The following is a 20,065-nucleotide window of genomic DNA, read 5'->3' as shown; positions in this document are numbered from 1 at the left end:
CTTCTTTGGAGAAATGTCTATTTAGGTTTTCTGCCCATTTTTGGATTGGGTTGTTTGTTTTTTTTTTGATATTGAGCTGCATGAGCTGTTTGTATATTTTGGAGATTAATCCCTTGTCAGTTGCTTCATTTGCAAATATTTTCTACCATTCTGAGGGTTGTCTTTTCGTTTCATTTATGGTTTTCTTTGCTCTGCAAAAGCTCTTAAGTTTCATCAGGTCCCATTTGTTTATTTTTGTTTTTATTTTCATTACTCTAGGAGGTGGGTCAAAAAAGATCTTGCTGTGATTTATGTCAAAGAGTGTTTTTCCTATGTTTTTCTCTAGGAGTTTTATAATGTCTGGCCTTACATTTAGGTCTTTAATACATTTTGAGTTTATTTTTGTGTATGGTGTTAGGGAGTATTCTAATTTCATTCTTTTACATGTAGCTGTCCAGTTTTCCCAGCACCACTTATTGAAGAGACTGTCTTTTCTCCATTGTATATTCTTGCCTCCTTTGTCATAGATTAGGTGACCATAGGTGCGTGGGTTTATCTCTGGGTTTTCTGTCCTGTATCATTGATCTCTATTTCTTTTTTTGTGCCAGTACCGTACTGTAGCTTTGTAGTATAGTCTGAAGTCAGGGACCCTGATTCCTCCAGCTCCATGTTTCTTTCTCAAGATTGCTTTGGCTCTTTGGGGTCTTTTGTGTTTCCATACAAATTTGGTATATAGTAGCATGTATTTGTCAGTCCCAGTCTCCCAATTTATCCCTCCCCTGCCTTATCCCCTGGTAATCATAAGTTTGTTTTCTACATCTGTGACTCTGCTTCTGTTTTGTAAATAAGTTCATTTGTACCTTTTTTTTAGATTCCACATATAAGTGATATCATATGATGTTTGTCTTTCTGTGTCTGACTTCCTTCTCAGTATAACAATCTCTAGGTCCATCCATGTTGCTGCAAATGGCATTATTTTGTTCTTTTTTATGGCTGAGTAATATTCCATTGTGTATGTATATATACCACAACTTCTTTATCCATTCCTCTGTTCATGGACAGAAAACTGGTTTTCTTGTGCGACTCGTAAAAAGGTATTCCAAAATATTTTGAGCGGTGTCTGCATTGTTACCATAATAATACCTTTAGAGCCACAGCTCTCAGACAGCAGTCATTTGAATTTATGTTTTAGGATATTTGTTTTAAAAAAAGAAGCCATGATCTCTAAGAAAACATGGATTTAGTAACATATCTTAATATCATAGCTTAATAGCTGCATATGCCTTTTGGTTTTGTAAATATTGGAGACAATGGGTAGTTTTTAATCTTCCAGGTGGATCTTGAAAAAAATCATTAGATGCAGAATGGGCTGAATGGAGGTATTTAGCTAGGAAGTGTTTCCTGAGCTTGCAAAAGACTTCTTTCTATAAGAAAGAGTAAATGTACATTTAGAAACTAAGAGTGTGTGAGAAAAAGCAGCTGCTGAGCTGGGAGGGCTGACGTGTTTGTCACTGACATTGGGGTTGAATGCCTGCCGTGGCCACACAGCCTGGGGTGTGACAAATACAGAGATACTGTCTCTGCTTTTTTGTAGTTTGCCACCAGTTACAGGGGCTGTAGTGTGCGGATGAGCCTTTAATTCAAATGTTCAGGTTTTCCTGGAATAGGCTGGGGTGGGCGTGGGCCAGTGGCTAAGGGGACGTGGGGGACTGGGGACACGTGGACACGGGAGAAGCACTGACAGTTGAGTCAAGTCCCACTCACAGTGTGACCTTGGGCGAGTTGCTTGGCCGTCCAAGCCCCAGCGTCCACATCTGTAGAGTAAGGCAGTTTAACAGTAACATTATGTGAGGACAACATCCCCCATGGTGCCTGGTGCACTGCGAGTGGTCCATACAGGCCTGATGGAGGGATGCATGGATGCGTGGACGGATCGAGTGGCTGGAGTACGCGGTCTCCACAAGTGGATTACAGCTGAGCCTCGGGTCACCCAGTAGGATCCTAGTGCGAGGGCAAGACGTACAGGGCGGAGAAATCGAAGTGCCGAAAAGCAGTCTGTGTTTACTTGGTAATTAGGTTACTTTCCCCGAAGCCAGCAAGTGCTAATCACAGTTCAGCCAGGACGGAGCGGTGAGCTCTGGTTGTTACAGAGCTACTGGTGCTCTGAGCTTCATTATCCTTCCCTCTTCTTTCCTCTCCAAACAATGAGCTACGGTGAGGACTGTGTCTCCAGCACATCACTAGTATATCACTGGTGTGACAGAAATACTTGTTACGTTCTCGTCCATCTTGGCCAAAAACTTTAAATCTGCCCTCACAACCTTTCCTGTTTTGAGTCTGGAGCCGAGGTCAAGCCCACATTTGTGGGTGTCGGACACACGTTTTCCTCCACAAGGAGAGGTTGGGTTTTGGTGCAGCAAAGGGGAAAAGCCCTTTTAGTTCTGTTCTCCTTACAAATAAAGTCCTGTTGGAAATGAACTAAAAATACATTGAAAATGACCTCAAGTTCCTCACCCGTGCTGGCACCTGCTGCCTTGTGTGCATTTTCTAAACACAGGAGGACTCTGGTTTCCCGGAGGCTGCCCTCAAAACCTTCCCGTGTCAGCTCTGTGCAGCCGGGAACGCTTCTTCTGGGCTGGCAGAGTCCTTGACTGGGTGTGGGAGCCGCCAGCCCTGTTGGGTCTGGGTCCGGTGTGGGCCACGCGCAGGGGAGGGGGCCCGCCTGCCCTGACCCTGGCAGCAGGGGCAGGGGCGGCAGCACCCTATCTTCCACGTCCTGAGGGTAGCGATGGGCCTGGGGGAGTCCTGCCGAGCTCGCCCCATTCCCACCAGGACGCTGGACCCACCCTGTGCGCCAGAAGACAGGGCACCCCGCCCCTTCTGCCCTGTCCCTGAAGGCAGGGCACAGCTCCAGGCAGTGTCTGGGCTTTTTAGGAATGTCATCTCATGGAATCCTCATAGCCTTGGGGGGCAGCTTCTTTAATATCCCAGTCTTACAAGTGAGACACAGGAGAGAAAGCCAGGCCTCAGAGGGACAAAGTACCTCGTCAGGTTACTCCCTAGGAAGCGGAGCGGGGACCCAGCTCAGGGGTCCTGCTCAGAGCTGGGGCTGCCATTCCCACACCCCCGATGTGGAGGCTGTGGAGGCATACCCGATGGCGTCGTCTCCGGCGGGCATGGTGGGTGTGTCGGTTAGAATGCATTTGGCTGCAGGACGTAAGAAGTGACTTAGATAAAGAGGAGGTTGAATCATCTGCTGTAACAAGAAACATGGAAACAAAGCCCCTCTGGGGTTGGTTAATTCAGTGTCTCCACAGCAGAGGACCCAGATACTCTGCATGTTTCTGCTCTGCCATGTCCACCTGTCACTGCTGTCCCGTCATGACTGCAAGGTGACTGCAGCGGTGCCAGGCATCACACCCAGATTCCCACCACATCCACAAGGAGAAAGCAGGTTCCCTTCCCACGTCTCCCCTGGTTTGAAAGGAAAGCCTTTCCTGGCAGTCCCTCTGTCCCCTTTTCAGGCACGACCGTGCGTCCAGGCCCAAACCCGTCTTTGGCAAGGGGAACAAGCCCGTCAGCCCTGGCTCAGGGCCGTCTCGGTCCCCGGGGCCTCTGCAGGGTCTGACGGGGAGAGGGGCTCCAGTGGCGGTGGCGTCTGCTGTGTGACAAGCTGCTGTCTCCTGGCAGCTTGGGCCGGGGCACGCGGTGGGCTTGCCTGCGTGGACACTTTATGTCTCTTACGCTCGAAAAGCTGCAGCCCTGCTGTTGCTTCGCCGAGGCTCTCCTTCCAGAGGGGGTGCGGTGGCGCTCGCTGCTCCTGCATCACCCTCAGTGCCGATGAGCACGTGCTCGGTCCTGTGTCCTCGAGGCCTGCCCCCTCCCCAGGTCTGGTCCCCTGTCGGCGCCGTGGGGCTTGGTGGCAGGGGTGCGGCTTTGGTCTTTGGAAACCTCATGCCCCCCTTGAACTGCTCCTGAAGGTTTCAGTCACAGCGTTTTGTTCATAGAAGCGCCTTCTCTTGCTCTTGTCTTGTGCTAGTTACTCCTTCAGAGAGGATTTGGGGATCCTTTAATCATTCCTTCTGGACTGGGAAGCACTGAATATTTCTCTTTAATGCTGGGAAGCAGAGTACTATGTGCATCGCACCCTCTGGAGTTCTTGCTGAGTTCTGTCTCTGTGTCACCAGGAAACCAGAAAAAGTGATTGATTAACCTTACAACTTGCACCATGCTGGCTGCCCTGAGTAGCACCTTAAAAATTGATGGTGAGATCTCTTCCAGGTTTTCATTAAAATCTACCTTGCAGACTTCTCAGCACCTGTGGGCATGGCGTTTCGTTGCCCCGGTGTTTCCTGCTCTAGAGTGTGCAGTGGAGCTGGAACCGGAGCTGGTCCTGTTCTGCACTGCGGCTGTGTGGCCCAGGGTGAGGCACCTACCCTCTCTGTGAAGTAGGGGGCTGCTGAGTTCACTCGGAGTCTCCCCTGCCTCAGGTTAACACCTTATCAGTTATCTGTGCTTCCTAACAAACGACCACCCAGTTAGCGCCGCCCCGCTGCCCGGCCATCACGTGGTTTCTGCGGGGACAGTCAAGAGTCTGCAACCTCAAGTCTCTCGTGAGGCCGCAGGCCAGGTGTCAGTGGGGCTGGCGTCTCATCCGAGGGCTCTACCGGAAGGACCTGCTCCGAGCTCACGGACGCGTTTGTGGCAGGATGCGGTTGGACCCAGGGCCTGGGTTCCTCACGGGCTGTTCCTCAGTGTGGGTTTTGGAAGCAGACAGTGCTTGTTAAGTTTTGCTGATTTAACTTCTGCTGGAGCCCTGATGGAGTCAGAGTAGAGCACGTGCAGAGAGCTTTGCTGGCAGCGTCGTTTGTTAGGATTCGACCTGGGTGCTTCGTGCACTGTTGCGGATCTTCCCCGCTTGGCACACTTACCATCCTCTTCAAGAATTCACTCTGCTGAGTTTATAGCGCCTGTCTTCTGATGGTAGGACCTTATGTGTTTATGCTTCTGAAGAGTTTGATAATGAATCCACGTGTTTGATAGAAAATTAATTAGAACCCTGAATGTTGATTAGTTAGAAAATATACTGAACTTTTTTTGTTTAAGTATAGCTGGTTTACAATATAGTGATTCACAATTTTTAAAGGTTATATTCCATTTATAGTTATTATAAAATATTGGCTATATTCCCTGTGTTGTACACTACATCCTTGTAGCTTAATTTTATACATAATAGTCTGTACCTCTGAATCCCCTGCCCCTGTATTGTCGCTCCGCTCCCCTCTCCCCACTGGTAACCCCTAGTTTGTTCTCCGTCCCCGTGAGTCTGCTGCTTTTTTGTTATAGTCACTAGTTTGATAAAACATTGGCTATATTCCCTGTGTTGTACACTACATCCTTGTAGCTTAATTTTATACATAATAGTCTGTACCTCTGAATCCCCTGCCCCTGTATTGTCGCTCCGCTCCCCTCTCCCCACTGGTAACCCCTAGTTTGTTCTCCGTCCCCGTGAGTCTGCTGCTTTTTTGTTATAGTCACTAGTTTGTTGTATTTTTTAGATTCCACATATAAGTGATATCATGCAGTATTTGTCTTTCTCTGTCTGCGTGATACCCCCCAGGTCCATCCGTGTTGCTGCAAGAGGCAGAATTTCTCTCTTTTATGGCTGAGTTGTATACTCAACCGTTTTATGTAACTGATTGTTGATCTTACTTAACTAGTCTTCAGAAAACTGAAATGGTACCTGTACATGTTTCTTTTGGCTAGTTTTTCTTTCCCTAAAGGAGAGGCCATAAAGCTGTTTCTTGGTTGGTGCTGTCAATGTGGATGTTAAACGTCCAGCCACAGCTGGAAAAGCCGAAGCCCAGTGTGGGAAAGCTCACCCTGTGTGTCTGATGCTCGTGTTTTAGGCCCGTTTCAGGGTATGGGGCTGTGGGCCGCCGTCCCTCCTCGGGGGGCTGTGGGCCGCCGTCCCTCCTCGGGGGGCTGTGCGCCGCCGTCCCTCCTCGGGGGCCTGTGGGCCGCCGTCCCTCCTCGGGGGGCTGTGCGCCGCCGTCCCTCCTCGGGGGGCTGTGCCTGTCACTGCTGCGGGCAGGGCCGAGATGGCCTCTGCCCACACCGGCGCTCACTGGCCGTCCCTTGCGGCTGAGAGTCCAGGTCCTACGTCGTGAGGCTCCTGCCACCGTCCCTTTCTCCTCCGTGGCTTTGCGGTGGCCGCGCCGTGTGGTCCCCTCTGCGTCCTGCCTGGGGGCCGGGCCTCCTCCCTGTGACCTGTCCACGCTCTGTGCCCCCCACACGCCCCCGAAGGCGACGGCACCCCTGCTCCTGGGCTGACTTGCCTCCGCTGCTCAGATGACGAGAGAAGGAGAAAGCCGTGGCCCCCGATGCAGGGAAAAGGGGCGGGGCCCCTGCCCGTCATCAGAGGAGCAGCCCCTCCGCCGCCCCCAGCCCCTCGGCCCTTGCTGACCCCTCCCGGCGGGCTCCCCACCCGGCTGAGCCGGTCGGCGTCCTCCAGGAGACTGGGGTGGAGTCTGAGGGTCAGTGGGGTCCCCCGTGGGGCCCGCTCGTGGGGTGTCGGGCGCGGGCGCTCCGTGGGTGGCCGTGAGGGTGCTGGCCTGGAGGGGAGGCGTTGGGACGGCCCTGGCTTTGGGTCCCCGATGCGGCCCTCTCCGCCAAGCTAGCTCAGGCCCGGGTCTGCCCAGGTGGCCCGAGCCGCGGCCTGGGCAGCGGGTGTTGCCAGGCCCCGCTGGTCGGCGGCCCCCTTTCTGTCCGTCAGCCGCTCTGTCCTTCCTGACGTCTCGCCCGGCTCTGGCTCTTCTCCACCCTCGGCCGCTCTCCCTGCCCCTTCTCCCCACTGCAGGCGCCCCGGGGCCTGTCTCGGGTGATGGCTGCTCCCCGGAGCCTCCCTGGCAGCTTGAATGTGAGCCCTGGGAGTGCCCAGAGCGCGGGCACTTCCTCCTGGAGGTGCGGGTGGCCACCCTTGTTTCACTCCGTCGCCGCCGTGCCTGGTCGGGCCCCCGACGCTAACACAACCCGCGAGTCTCGCCCAGACCAGACTCTAACCCTAACTTCTGTGGAGGTTAATAGTGGTGCTCCGTCTGTAATGGCAGAACAGGTATTTTAACTGGCGTCTTACGAAACAAGAGCCCCCGCTTTTCCAGGGGGACGGGCTCTCTCCTCCACTGCCTCGTTGGGCTGTGGGCAGGGGGTGGGGCGGGGAGGGCAGGGCTGGGGCCCAGGAGCCGGGCGGACAGCCAGCAGGGCTCCCCGTGAGCCCCGGACGGCACAGGAGCCGCCTGCGCGTCTCCGAGCTGCCGCTGCCGGCTGGCCAGCGTGTCCTGGCTGGGCGACCTCTGCTGCAGTGGGCGCTAGCGTAAGTGGGGCTCTCGCTCGGAAGTCGTTTTTAAAGACCTGCCCGCTGTCAGGCTTCTTAACTGGGCCAGGCTCTCTGGAGAGGAAACCGGGTGTTTTCCCCAGGTTTCTGGTCGATCCCCTCGCACTGACCGCCCACTCGGTGTGCCCACCCCGGCCGGGGCCAAGTCTGGGGCCCAGTGACACCCTCGGGCCTCTGTCCAGCGCTGCCGCGGCCGTGCCCGGGTCCCGCTCAGAGGGTCCGCAGGGCGAGACTGGTGTTCAGGGTAAAGTGAAGTGAATCACGGAGGGTCGAGTGACCTGAGGACCGCAGACGAGCCCGGAGCCCTCCTGCCGTCAGACGCCACCGCGTGATAGGCCTTTGTGCATAAGATCGCAGGTGGCAAGTGGGAGGGCCGGTGGGGCAGCGGGGTCGGGGGCGGAGGGGGCCCTTCTTCCAGGCTCGCACCAGAGCCCGGCCCCGACTGCTGGTGGTCTCGAGGCTCTCCGCCGTCCGTTCCCTGTTGGGGTTTAGTTAACCCCTGAGTAACGGACGCCGAGATCCTCGCGGCAGGGAGGGGAGGGCACGCGTCTGAGCACACGTCTGGGTGGGTCGCAGCCGTTTGTCCTTTTCCACCTGGGGTTGGCCGTGTGGACCAGCTGGCCTCGTCCTTGTTTTGGGAGGAGGCCAGATGTTGGAGCTGCTGCGTGTTGTTGTCTTCAGATTCGAGCAGATTCTCCCTAACCTACACTGGCAAGTCCTGTCTAATAGAGGCGCTATCAACGTGCCTGCTATTTTTTGCTGCGTTCAGTTTTATATATTTTGTCTCCAAATAAGGTTCAAACGTTCTTGCCTTCTAAGGGAAGGAAACAAAGACAGAGCTTCCTAATTATTTTCAGTAGTTATCTTCAACGATAGCCTGTACAAGATATCCTCTTAAATGTTCTGAATAGAGTTCAAATTACGTGTCTTTTTTTCTTCCTTTGAAAACATCACCCAATTTGCAGCTGGCCAGTTCGGCATCCCTGGAAGGGAAGGGACAGCTGAAGTTCACGACGGGGCGGTGGAGCCCGCATCACAACTGCACCCAGGTGGCCACGGCGAACGACACGGCTGTCCGAGGGTGGGACACGCGGACCATGAGGTCAGTGACGGCCGGGGCCCAGGACACGCCCCGAAGGCCCCTCCCCGCCCTGCCCCGCACGCCCATCCACCAGGGCTCTTGTGCTGCGGCCATGGGGCTCGTCTGTGTTGGCCTCGGTTTTGTGGGAAGTCGTACGCCTCGTCCTCTTTCTCCGCCCCGTCTTGAGTGCACCCGTGCTGTGGGTCCGCGCCCCGCCCCGGTGGTCTTGTTCTGTGGGTGTCCTTCGGCGGCAGCGGCGGTCTGCGGTGGAGATCAAGGTCAGGCTTTTGTAGCAGCTCAGGCCTGAGGTGGTGACCACAGACTCTCTGTCTCCATGGTCGGCGACCGCGGGTGAGGGCTGCTTGGCCATCTCCGCACCTCGCAGACGCACGCCCACGGGGTGACCATCGTTTGTCAGTTAAGCCATCGTCCACATAGCTAGCGCTTCTCTGTGCCAGGTGTGGCGTTGACGGCGAAGGAGTGGCGGTGTGCACACTGTTGTCATGGCAACAGGGCCCTGCAGTCTCTTTTAAGATACAGTTTATCCCCTCAGCACACCGTAATTTATCACTAAGCTGCAAAGACGGATGTCGTGAAATAGCTCATGTTGCCTTCGAGGGCGGGGGCCCAGCTTTAAATCTAAGTCCACGGCCCCTCTGAAAGCGCAGGGGGTGATCAATATTCGACGTGTGTGTGCGCGCGCGCGCGCGTGTGTGTCTGTGCCGGGGGTGGGGGGGGTGGGGGCGGGGTTGTTGGGTTTCCTATCAGAAGCTGAAAGCTCCGGGCTTGGATGTCGGGACTGGAATCCATTCCTCCAGGGCCTGTGGCTATCTTTTCCCGTTTTCATTGTTCTTTGAAGGATGTGAAGATTTCGGTGTCTAGATGAGAACCTTGAAGACTGACATTACAGACCCCAAAGCCAGGGGGCAGGAGGGGGCCCTGGGAGGCAGCCGTCCCTGGGGGCGATGGACAGCAGGCGACCCGGGGCCTCTTCTCCTTGGTGTTGTGTCTCCTCTGCAAACAGCCTGGGTGTTGGCGCTTTCAGTGCTGCTTCTGGAACGTCTTGTGCTTTTGTATCCAGATCACTGCCCCCAGAGCCCCAGGAAAGCCTGAGTCGATACTCTGTGCCCGTGTGACTCCCCCCAGCTCCCTAGGACCTCGCCGGGCTTAATTTTATTCATTTCCCTGTTTCACTCGGAAGATCTTAAGGTTCGGGTATCTTATTTGCGGAAAAAAATATTAGGCTATTGGGAAGGTTCAGGATGTAAAAACCGGTTCAAGATTTAAAAGTGGTTTGGGGCCCGAAAACCCAACATGGGAGAAAAGAGGAAAAGGACTGAGGTCATCTGGCGTGAGATGGGACTGTGGAGACCTTGGTGCCGGGCGAGGGAGCTGGTTCCGGGAGCAGTCCCAACGGGAGCCGTGCAGAGCACGAGGTCCAGTGTTTGCAGGAGAGGTGAAGTCACAGCCGAGGGAGGACGTGGAGAGGGCAGAGTGGACGGCGTGTCTCGCGGGGCCGACTGCGGGCCTGGCGGGGGCCCCTTTCCGTCCTGCTGGGACACAAGCTCTTCGTCTGAAGCCACTGTCCTGCCTCAGCTGACCTGTACCTCTGGTTTGGGTTTGTGATATCACAGGGGGTTTTGCTGTAGGAGATGGAATATTCTGATTCCACACCCTGCAAGGAGCAGCCTGGAGGTGGATGGCGGGGCTTCAGTTAGGTCTGTGCGTGCATGTGTGCCTGCACCTCTGTGCACACTGGTGCACCCACGTGTGGGTGTGTACACGTTCATGTGCGGGCACAGATACCCATGTGTGTGCATGTGTGTATGGCAGGTGTGTGCATGTTTGTGCGTTGTGTACACACGGGCAAGCACGCACATGTACGGGCACGCGTGAGCCCTGAACAGCGGTGTGGCCGATTCGGCCCCAACGCCCGCCCCCACCCAGTGTCGGCACCCGGGTTGTGTGCAAGGATGAGGCACGGGCCCAGCGGTGACGAGCACTGTTTCCTTCGGTGTTTCTGTAGCTTTCCCAACTTTTCCTTCCTTTTCTCTCTCTATCTCCCGACACCACCAGCGCTGTATTCCACTTTCCACCCCCCTCCCTTTTCCTTCTCCTGTCTCACTGCGTCCTTCCAGACGTTGGTCAGCCTTTCTGTCCGGAGTCTGTCTCTGCTTCTCTGTGGCAGTCTCAGCCCGCCGGACCGCTCTCATCCTCTGGGTTCCAGGTCACACCTTTGAGAGCCGCCAACCAGCCACCCTTCTGCAGGGTCGCAGGCGTGGCCTGCGCACAGGAGCGCCCCGCCTGGATCCTGCGCTGGACGGGGTCTGGGAGAAGGTGCAGGGGGCAGTCGCCAGCTTCCCTCGTCCCACCTCTTACCTGTGCCCGCCCCCTCCGCCCCCGCACAGCCAGATCTACTGCATTGAGAGCGCACACGGCCAGCTGGTGCGGGACCTGGACTTCAACCCCAACAAGCAGTACTACCTGGCCAGCTGCGGGGACGACTGCAGGGTGAAGTTCTGGGACACCCGCAACGTCGCCGAGCCCGTCAAGACGCTGGAGGAGCACTCCCACTGGTGCGTTCCTCGCGGGCCGCTTGGGGGAGGGGCTTAGGCAATTTATTTTGCTAATTACTTCACCGTTTGGAAAGGCACAAACCAGCTTAGTTTGTGCTGCTGTGAATCATTTAATCAACCCCGTTTTATTTTTCGTAAAGAAACACGAATTCCAAATCTGAATGTTTGTGATTCGTAAACATAGGAAAAGAAGAAAAACACTAGATTCTGTTTTCTCTTGAAATAGTGCCAGTCCAAAGAGGCAAAAACGAACGTGCACAGATGTTCACGTGGCATTGTGCGCCGTGCAGGGAGGCTGGGAACTGCCCAGTGCCTGGCAGCAGGGGACTGGTTAAGTCCGTCCAGTGGCTTCGCTGCAGCGGGGATGGTGCTGCTTCAGAGGGAGTGAGGGATGGCTGTGTGTAGGGACACGCAGGGTGCCAAAGACTGGCCATTCTCCCTGAGACGTTGTTTTTATGTATATACCATGTGCTGGCTACTTTTTGCTAAGCGAAAGAGATCGAGTCATAGAAAATCGTGCATAGTATGAGCCAGTTTTTATTCAAATAAAGCGTGTTGTTTGTACATGCTTGTGTGTGCTTGTATGTATGCGTGTGTGTGCTTGCGTGTTTGTCTCCATGCGTGTGCTTGTGTATGTGTGCATGTTCGTGTGTACTGGTGTGTGTGTGTACGCTTCTTTGTGCACGCGTATGGGTGTGTGTGCTTGTGTGTGCGTGCACTTGTGTGCATGTGCATATCTGTGTGTGTGTGTATTTACCACCTGAATGCTGGAGTATGGTTTGGACAGGTTCAGTGAGAGGCCGTAATTCCTGCGGTCTGGGGAGGAGCTCCGTCCCCTGGCCCCGAGCGGCAGTCCGGCTCTCCGCTGACCCCTGGGTCTGCCGGCGGGCGGCCCAGCTCAGCAAGCTCCTGGGCCTCGTGACCCGACCGGAGAGCAGCCCTTGGGAGGCTGCCCTGGGGTGTGACCTATGTCACAGGTTCTCTCTAGTCCGTATTTTGCTTCTTGGGCAGCCTTTGCCTTTAGAATTCTGGAAAGCCTGTGCGGCTCCTGAGCAGCAAACCTCCCCCCGGGGTCTGTGCTACCATTTGGTCTCCGTTAGTCGGGATTCAGAAGGTTTCAGAGCCGTGCCGCGCGCCTGCCCCTGCTGGGAACCAGCCAGTGACAGATGAGCGGGTGGGACCCGGCCTCCCTGTCCAGGGGGGTCGGTGGTGCTGGAGCCTGTCCTCCCACAGGGTGTGGGGCGTCCGCTACAATCACTCACACGACCAGCTCGTCCTCACGGGCAGCAGTGACAGCAGGGTCATCCTTTCCAACATGGTGTCCATCTCCTCCGAGCCCTTCGGCCACCTGGTGGACGACGCTGACCTGAGCGACCAGGAGGACCGCCGTCCAGAGGAGAAGTAAGCGCTCGCGGCGCGGCGGCCCCCGGCGTGTGGGCGTGGCTCGGTCCCTGCGAGGGTGGCGGGCGTGTCCACAGGTGCGGGCTGCGGACCATGGCGTCGGGTAGGGCGCTGTGGCCTCTAAAACGCGTGTCTGTCCGCGTTCTTGCTGAGCGTCACAGGTGAGGTTGTGAGGCCCGAGGCCCGTCTGCAGCCCTGGGCAGTGAGAAGTGACCTCCGCCGGCCCTCGTGACACCCTGTGGGAGAGGCAGCGGCGGGCGTCCCTCCTCGCTGTGCCGTCCTGGATCGGGTCGTGGACTGGCCACCCTCGCTGGCAGGTGTCAAGGCGGGGACCTCGGGCCCAGACCCGGCCCGGCCCCCCCGCACTGCTTCCCCCGAGACGCCGGGCGCCGTGCGGGAAACCTCGCTGCCCGTTCCCGCAGCCTCACCGTCTCGGCTGAATATTTTCCAAACTCTTTCCAATCCTAATTGCTCTGCTCGGGAGCTCTCTCTTCACAATGGGGTTGCGCCCCGAGACTTGTGGGGTCCTGGGGTTCGGGGCTCACACAGGGCAGCCTGGTCCAGGGCAGCGGCGGCGGGGTGAGCTCGTGTCCTTTGTCAGCAACGTGGGTGTAAAGGAGACACGTCTTGTTCCTGGAATAGATGCACCTTCATGTGTGGCGGCCGCTTCCTGTTGTGATTCAGATGCTACCGTGGAGTCGAGTCTCCCGCCTCCAGGGGAGGAAGTTCTGGAATAAAACCCTGTCGAGCTGAGCGGTCTGAGCCGTAAAATACGAGAGGGGTTTGTCGTTCTGTTTGGAGACTCTTCACACTGTTCTGCTGTCTGATGTCTTCTTCTGCCCACCTGTGTTGAGCCTAAAATTCCTGTGTGAGAAGCTGGCTTGGTGGCAGTCTACCGATTGTTTCTCTTGAGACAGACGCAATCATTTTTCTGTTCAAACTCAGTATTTAGATACAGTTGCAGTGGCTTCAGTCCAGCGACCTGCCACGTGCAGGGCTTGGGTGTTTTCTACTGTCCTCTCTTTTCACGGCCAAGCAGGCGTCCGAGCCCCGTCTATACCGGGGACAGAGCTGGTGGCCCCTTCGTTGGCCCTGTGTGTTAATCCAGGGGTCCTGCCTGCACGCGGGCGGCTTCAGAGAAGCTCACGAGGAAGGAAGGCGCGTGTGGCTGGCAGGCGTGCCGGGCAACGGCACTGACGCGAGGTGCCCCCACGGTTTCCCGAAGGCCTGCTCCTGGGGTTGGTCCCCATGTCTTAGTGAGCTCAGGAGAATGGGAGTCCCCTGAGGACTTGTACGCGGTGTTTGTACCCGGGGACTCGCTGGCCACTGCAGGTTGGCTTCCTGGGAGGGTCGGGCCGTGGGGTGCGTGAGGGTCCGAGCCAGGGGGCACGTGGGGAGGGCTGTCTCCTGGGAAGAGGCCCAGATTGCTGAGAGCTCCTCGGGTAGAGAGAGTCACGAAATGGGGAGGAGAGTGCCGAGGAGGCCCTGCCGGGCGGAGAAGCAGCCCGGCGCGTGGCAGGCCTGCGATCTCGGAGGCCCAGGCGGCCGGCCCGGCTCTGCGTGCTCCCAGACAGGGCCGTGCACGTGAGCCCCGCCCGGCAGGCGTCCCAGGGAAGGGGCGAGCGACTCCCACTTGAACGGGGTGCCGGCGGTGTCACAGCCCAGGCCAGGACCTGCCGGCCTTCCAGCCCCTCCCCTTTGTCCTGAGCAGGGCTCCCCACCCACCCCAGGGGGCTGTGCTGGCCTGTCCCAGGTCCCTCTGGCAGACGCCACAGGAGCTTTGGCCGTTGTCCACTTAGCCCCATGAACGTTCCCCAGCCAGCGTCCCCCAAGCCCGAGCACGTCCTGCTCCAGAGCGGCGGAGGGAGGTGTTAGGCGGTAGGGGCCCCCCCCACGAGCCCCGAGGGCCCATGGCCGGGGACGCGATGGCTCTGGGCTCCCGCAGGGGCGCCCCCGTTGGCCCCCTCGGCTCCTGGGGACCTCCCGGTCGTGCAGGTGAGACCAGGCCTGCTGCCACCGCCGGGCAGGGCGCCCGCCTCACTCACACACGCGTGTCTCTGGTGCCTTGTAGGAGCCAGGAGCCCCCCCAGGACAGCGTCATCGCCACCTATGAGGAGCACGAGGACAGCGTGTACGCCGTGGACTGGTCCTCGGCCGACCCCTGGCTCTTTGCCTCCCTGAGCTATGACGGGAGGCTGGTGATCAACAGGGTGCCCCGGGCGCTGAAGTACCACATACTGCTCTGAGCCGCCAGGCCGTCCTCGGGCAGGTTCCCAGCCGCGGGCGGCCGTGTGGTGGGCACTGGCTTTCCGGGCAGAGCCCCGTCTGGGAGAACCAGCATCCCTCTCCCCTGACGCGAGCACCTGTGAATAATGACAGAGCATCTGCCAGCGACCACTGACGCCTGAGGTCTCCCCTCGATGGGAGCAGGAGCACCGTCCCCAGACCGCGCTGGGGCTCCGCGGGCTGGCCTCTGCCTGGTCACCGCCCACTTCCTCTCCTCGCTTTTAAGGGTGTCGGGAGTCTCACTGTAATTTGTTTCCATAATGTGGACTCGTCTTTCTCTCAAGATTAAAAACGAAATAAAAGGAGCAGGGCCACGCTGCATGGTCTCCAGGTCTTTCTTCAGGAGCTCTGCCCCCGGTATGGCCCCATCACCCGGTCTCTGTTCATTTTCTCTGTGCTGGCCCAGAAGAAGAGGCAGATGGGCCTCCCGTGCTTCGTCCTGGGCTTGACCTGCCCGTGCTCGGGCCGTGGCCTGGGGGAGCCCTGACGCTGTCAGTGACCAGGGGTCTCCTGCCGGCCTTGGGCCCCGTCCCCGGGCATGGCGCCCCACTGGGTCCTGCTCCTTTGTGCCGACGGCATCCTCATCGCCTGGAGGTCACACGCGTGTTCCCGGGTCACCCAGCACGCTTACCCGTTGAAACCCCACGTTGTCAGGTGATCCTAAAACTCTGAGCACGGGACTCTTGCCTATTCCTCCTCCCGTGGGTCCAGGAGTCTGTTCTGGGCATGGCCTCACCTGCCCAGGTGTCGCGTCTGGACCGAGATGGCTGTCAGGCGTAGTCCTTTTTTCACAGCGGGCTTCAGCCTAAGAATGGACTCGTTCTAAACGCTGAAGCCATCTGTCGTCCCCGGAGTGTCTGTGTGGTGGTTTCTAGCTGCACTGTGGGCCCAGAGAGGCACATCTGGGTCTTGTTTCTTCTTTTCAGGGGTGAGAGTGTGTGGACAGAGTGGGTACCATGGGCGGGCGGAGGACCGGGGGGCTGTGGGGGGGGCCGGCGGCGGCTGGTGGTGGTTAAGGCCCTTGGCGTTTCTGCTGCCAGCTCTAATGAAAGTCCTCAACAAACAGGTGTTTGTCGAGCGCCTCCTGTGTGCCAGGCGCCGTGCTAGATGCCCCAGCTCCGCAGCGACTGAGGCAAAGCTCTGGGCTCACGTGGGGTCCGCAGTCCTGCTGGAAGCCCTGTCGGCTGCTGTAAATCTTTGTGTATGGGTGTTTGTGTAAACAGAAGTTTTCATTTTCCAGGGCAGGCGTTGGCAAACTATAGCCTGAGGTCATGGGGGCCAGATCCCTGCCACCACCTGTTTTTGTCAATAAAGTTTTATTGGCACGCAGCACCGCCCTTACTCATGTGCTTCGGCACACGTGCAGCAGTGGCCAGGCAACCTCAGCGCCTAAAATCTTTGCTGTCCGACCCTTTACAAAAACGTTTGCAGCCCCTGCCTCAGGGTCAGCGCTGGCGAGTGTGAGCACAGGGTTCTACGGGAGGAAAAACTGCTGCGCTGCTTCCCGAGGGGCCGCGGCATTTTTCCTTCCCAGGGGCAGGCGGGCGCTCAGCTTTCTCAGCCGCCCACGGGCATGGGGTGCTGTCACTTGTGCTTCCCTGCAATGATGCGGAACGGCTTTCCGCGCACTTAACTCACCATCTGCCCGTGTGTCCTCTTTGGTGGAGCCCGTTTTTAAAGTTACATCGACTGTTAATTATTGTGTTTAAGTCCAATAGATTTAGAATGTTCTTTACGTATTTTGGATAAAAGTCCTTGGCCAGCTGTGTAATTTGCAAGTATTTTCTCCCAGTTTTTATCTTCTCTTTTCATCCTTTTAACAGCGTCTCCGCAGAGCAAAAGTTTTGAGTTTCGCCGAAGTCCCACCTACCCAACTTTTTTTTTTTTTATAGATTGAAATATTGGAATCAAATCCAACGTTAGGAAGGTTTTCTCCAATGTTTCTTCTGAAAGTTGTAGTTTCACAGTTTATATTTGGAGCTATGATCTATTTTGAGTTTTTAAAATAAGGTGTGAGGTTTTGGTTGTGGGGTTTTTTTTTCTTATAGATAGCCAAGTATTCCAGCACCATTTGTTAAAGACCGTAGTTCCTGCATTGAACTGCTTTTGCTCCTTTGTCAAAAGTCAGTTGGCCCTATTAGTGCGGGGCTGTTTCTGGACCATCCTGTTCTGCTAAGCTGTGTGTCTATCACTGAGGAGTTCCTGAACAACTTTATGGGGTGCTTTCACGAGCTCCTCCCTCTCTCTCGAGAGCTTTCTGGTGCTTTCCTTTTTACACATCAGACTGCGGCTTTGTTCCCCCTGTTCTGCTGCGCCATCTCCACGCCGGAGCCGCCCGGCCAGCGGTGGGAGACTAGAGAGAGGGAGCAGGGCCCCTCCCAGGACACAGCCTCCGGGCAGTCGGAGAGGAGGTGTCCCTCCCCCAGTCCAGGCTTCTGCAGACTGTCCCACTCTGCCCGCACAGGAATCGCCCGGGAGGCTGGGATGCCAGAGAGCAAGCCTCTGTTTTCCTAAAACGGCAGGAGAGAGCTGTTCATAAGTCCTGTCCGCGTGTGCCAGCATTTTCGGAGAGGCCGCCTCCATCTTACCAGGGACCGGAGCTCCCGGGAACGTGATTTAATGTGCCCCTGTGGAGAGGCAGGCGCAGAGCAGCGAGAGAGCCAGCATGGGGTCCCGACATGCCGGTGACACTGGCGGGCTGCTGCGGAGAGGCCGGCAGGCGGCTGGTTTCTGGACGGATTTGGCAGTTGGAGCCGCCGAGTTTACTGACCGATTAGAGTAGGTGTGAGGCCGCGAGAGGAACCAGGGAGGGCCCGGGGTTGGTCTGAGCGACTAGCATGGTGGCCGAGCCGGGAGGGACCGGAGGAGTGGGGGGGGTGGGAAGGGAAGATGAGCAGCGGGTTTGGGCCGTTGAGTTTGAGGTGCCTGTGAAGTGGCCAGGGGGCCCAGCCAACCAGATGCTTGCAGACGTGAGACGGGTGGGTGGGGTCCTGGCCGGGCGAGCCGGGGTGGGAGTCTGTGTTCCTGGTGCAGCGGGTGCGCGGAGCTCTGGGCCAGCGGCGTCCCGGGAGAGAAGACCAGAGGCCGAGCCCCGGCGCGAGGTCGGGCGCAGGGGATCCAGCCAAGCGGAGGGAAGAGGCCGCCGGGAGCTGGGAGGGCCCGGTGGGGGGGCGTGTTCTGGGAGCTGGGGAGCCCGTGTGCTCTGTCAGTGCCGCTGTGGGGTGTCAGGTGGGCTGAGAGCCCATTGGCCTGGCAGCATGGGGGGCACCCGCTGGGGAACCTGACACAGCTGCTGTCACGGGAAGCAGGCGGAGTGGGCTCAAGGGAGCATGGGGAGGAGTAAGCCGGCAGCCTCCGAACAGTCCCGCAGCAGGTAGGGGCCAGCAGGGCTGCTGTCCGCTTCGAGAAGGGGGACAGCTACGTGTTTAAACGCTGGTCGTTCGCAGGACCAGAGGGGAGAGTGATGGGGCTGCGGGAAGCGGTGGCACCAGGGGACCAAGCCCCAGACCCAGGGCTGCTGCTCTCACACCCACGGCCGTCACATCATCCGGTGGGTCCCCTGTGAGTCGGTGCAGATAACAGTCGTGTTGTAAAACGTGCACACGTTCAATACGTGACACAGTCCACCTTGCTGACGTCTTTGTGAGGTAAACAGAGCCGTCTCTGGGTGCAGGGATTCAGCCGGGAGTGGACGGGCCCGATGGTGCTCTGCTGGAGTCTGGGGCAGCCCTGGTCCCTGGTCGCCTCCCCGTCCACACGGATCTCGTGGGCTCCCCTCCTTCACCGCACGCAGCCTGGTGGTCTTCGTGTCCGGGACCAGACAGGAGGGTGTGGTAGATGTGACGATGCAGGGGGAATGTTTGCGTTTCTTTTTTTTTAGTGGACACATTTGGATTTATTTATCAAATAAATTTAATTTTTTTGTTTTGTCTTTTTACTGTACAAAAATTTATTGCATTTAGTCAAATGTGTCTTATCCTTTTTTAATTTTATTGGAGTATAATTGATTTACAATGTTGTGTTAGTTTCAGGTGTACAGCAAAGTGATTCAATTATACATATACATGTTATCTGTTCTTTTTCAGATTCTTTTCTCATATAGGTTACCCCAGAATATTGAGCAGAGTTCCCTGTGCTGTACAGTAGGTCCTTGTTGGTTATCTATCTTATATTTACAAAACAGAAACAGACTTACAGATGTCGAAAACAAACTTGTGATTACCAAAGGGGAAACGTGGGGTGGGGGGATAAGTCAGGAGCTTGGGATGAACATGCCCGTTTTGTTTCCAGCACCCACGCGGTGCCCAGGTTGTTTTCCAAGCTAGGCCTCTGGGCCTCCTTCCACGGAGCGGGCAGGAGGGCAGGGCCGGAGGGCGGTCTTGTTCATTCTTGGTTACGTTTAAGCCTCCCTGCAGATGAACCGGGCTTGTGATGTGGACCTCTGCCTGGGGCTGGGGAGGAGGCGCCTGGTCCGCCTGACGGGCGGTGCAGCACCGTCACCCGCCGCCTGCGGGCTGTCGCTGCAGGGTCAGCGCTTGGCGCGGTTGATGTCACCCTGAGAGCTCGTGCTCCCTGTCACCTGTCCGGCTGCACGAAACAGGGGCATGAGTAATGATCCGTTTCCCCCGGGCACCTACCAAGCCAGGCCCTGGCTGCACGGAGACCCCAGGGCTGTGCCAGGGGTCAGAACAGTGCGCTTCTGGACCTAAACTTGCACCAGCCCTTTGTGGCGTGTGCTGCCTAGGCGTCAGCTGCTCTCTTGGAGGGCTGGGGGCCCGGGGCCGGGGAAGGGGAGGGGGCGTCACGCGCACGAGGGCAGAGTCCATCCTCCTGCTTGGCGGGGAGCTGCGGCAGCCCCGCCGGGGCCATGGGCGCGCCGAGGGCAGGCCCCAGTCTGTGACACGTGGCAAGAGCCATGTCGTCTGGAGGTGGAGAAGCTGGGGCGGGGGAGTAGGGCTGCCTTTAAATGCTCGGCGCGCTCTTGGGGGGCTGCCGCCGAGTGTCAGGACAGCCCTCAGGCGGACTGTAGAAGAGCAGCTTTCACTGCCACAGAAGAAGCAACTTCCGAGCGGGGGTTCGGGGTCCTCCCCCGCCCTCCCCCCACCCCGGGCCCCCTCCTTGCCTCTGCGGCCGGAGGGGCAAACACGGCACAGAAAACGATGGGAAGATTCCAGGAAAGGGGGCAAGAGAAGCAAAAGGACCAAAATAAAGGGAAAAACAAAAGAACGACAAGACCGCGGGCAGAGACCAGATCAAGGCACGTGGACCGGGATGGGCAAGCGGGCGGCGGCTGGGTCCGGACGTGTGTCCGCCAGGGGGCTGAGGGGACACGTGGGCTGCCAGGCGCTG

The 20,065-nt window shown here is 57.3% G+C and overlaps 1 protein-coding gene across 3 annotated transcripts in view; it reads left to right on the top strand.

Moving 5' to 3' along the window:
• Positions 1–15,029, top strand: part of EIPR1 (EARP complex and GARP complex interacting protein 1) — an 84,013-nt gene extending 68,984 nt beyond the window's left edge. For all 3 annotated transcript variants that reach the window (XM_007100165.3, XM_028496914.2, XM_024118962.3), the window contains 4 exons: positions 8,338–8,474; positions 10,862–11,029; positions 12,263–12,430; positions 14,502–15,029. In XM_007100165.3, coding sequence (XP_007100227.1) covers positions 8,338–8,474; positions 10,862–11,029; positions 12,263–12,430; positions 14,502–14,676 — 648 coding nt within the window. In that variant the 3' untranslated portion in view covers positions 14,677–15,029. The remainder of the gene's footprint in view (positions 1–8,337; positions 8,475–10,861; positions 11,030–12,262; positions 12,431–14,501) is intronic.
• The last annotated feature ends 5,036 nt before the right edge of the window (positions 15,030–20,065 follow it).

Source organism: Physeter macrocephalus, chromosome 12 (assembly GCF_002837175.3).
Source record: "Physeter macrocephalus isolate SW-GA chromosome 12, ASM283717v5, whole genome shotgun sequence".
Lineage (NCBI taxonomy): Eukaryota > Metazoa > Chordata > Mammalia > Artiodactyla > Physeteridae > Physeter > Physeter macrocephalus.
The sequence above is the reverse complement of the archived record's forward strand: the minus strand, read 5'-3'. Positions and strand labels throughout refer to the sequence as shown.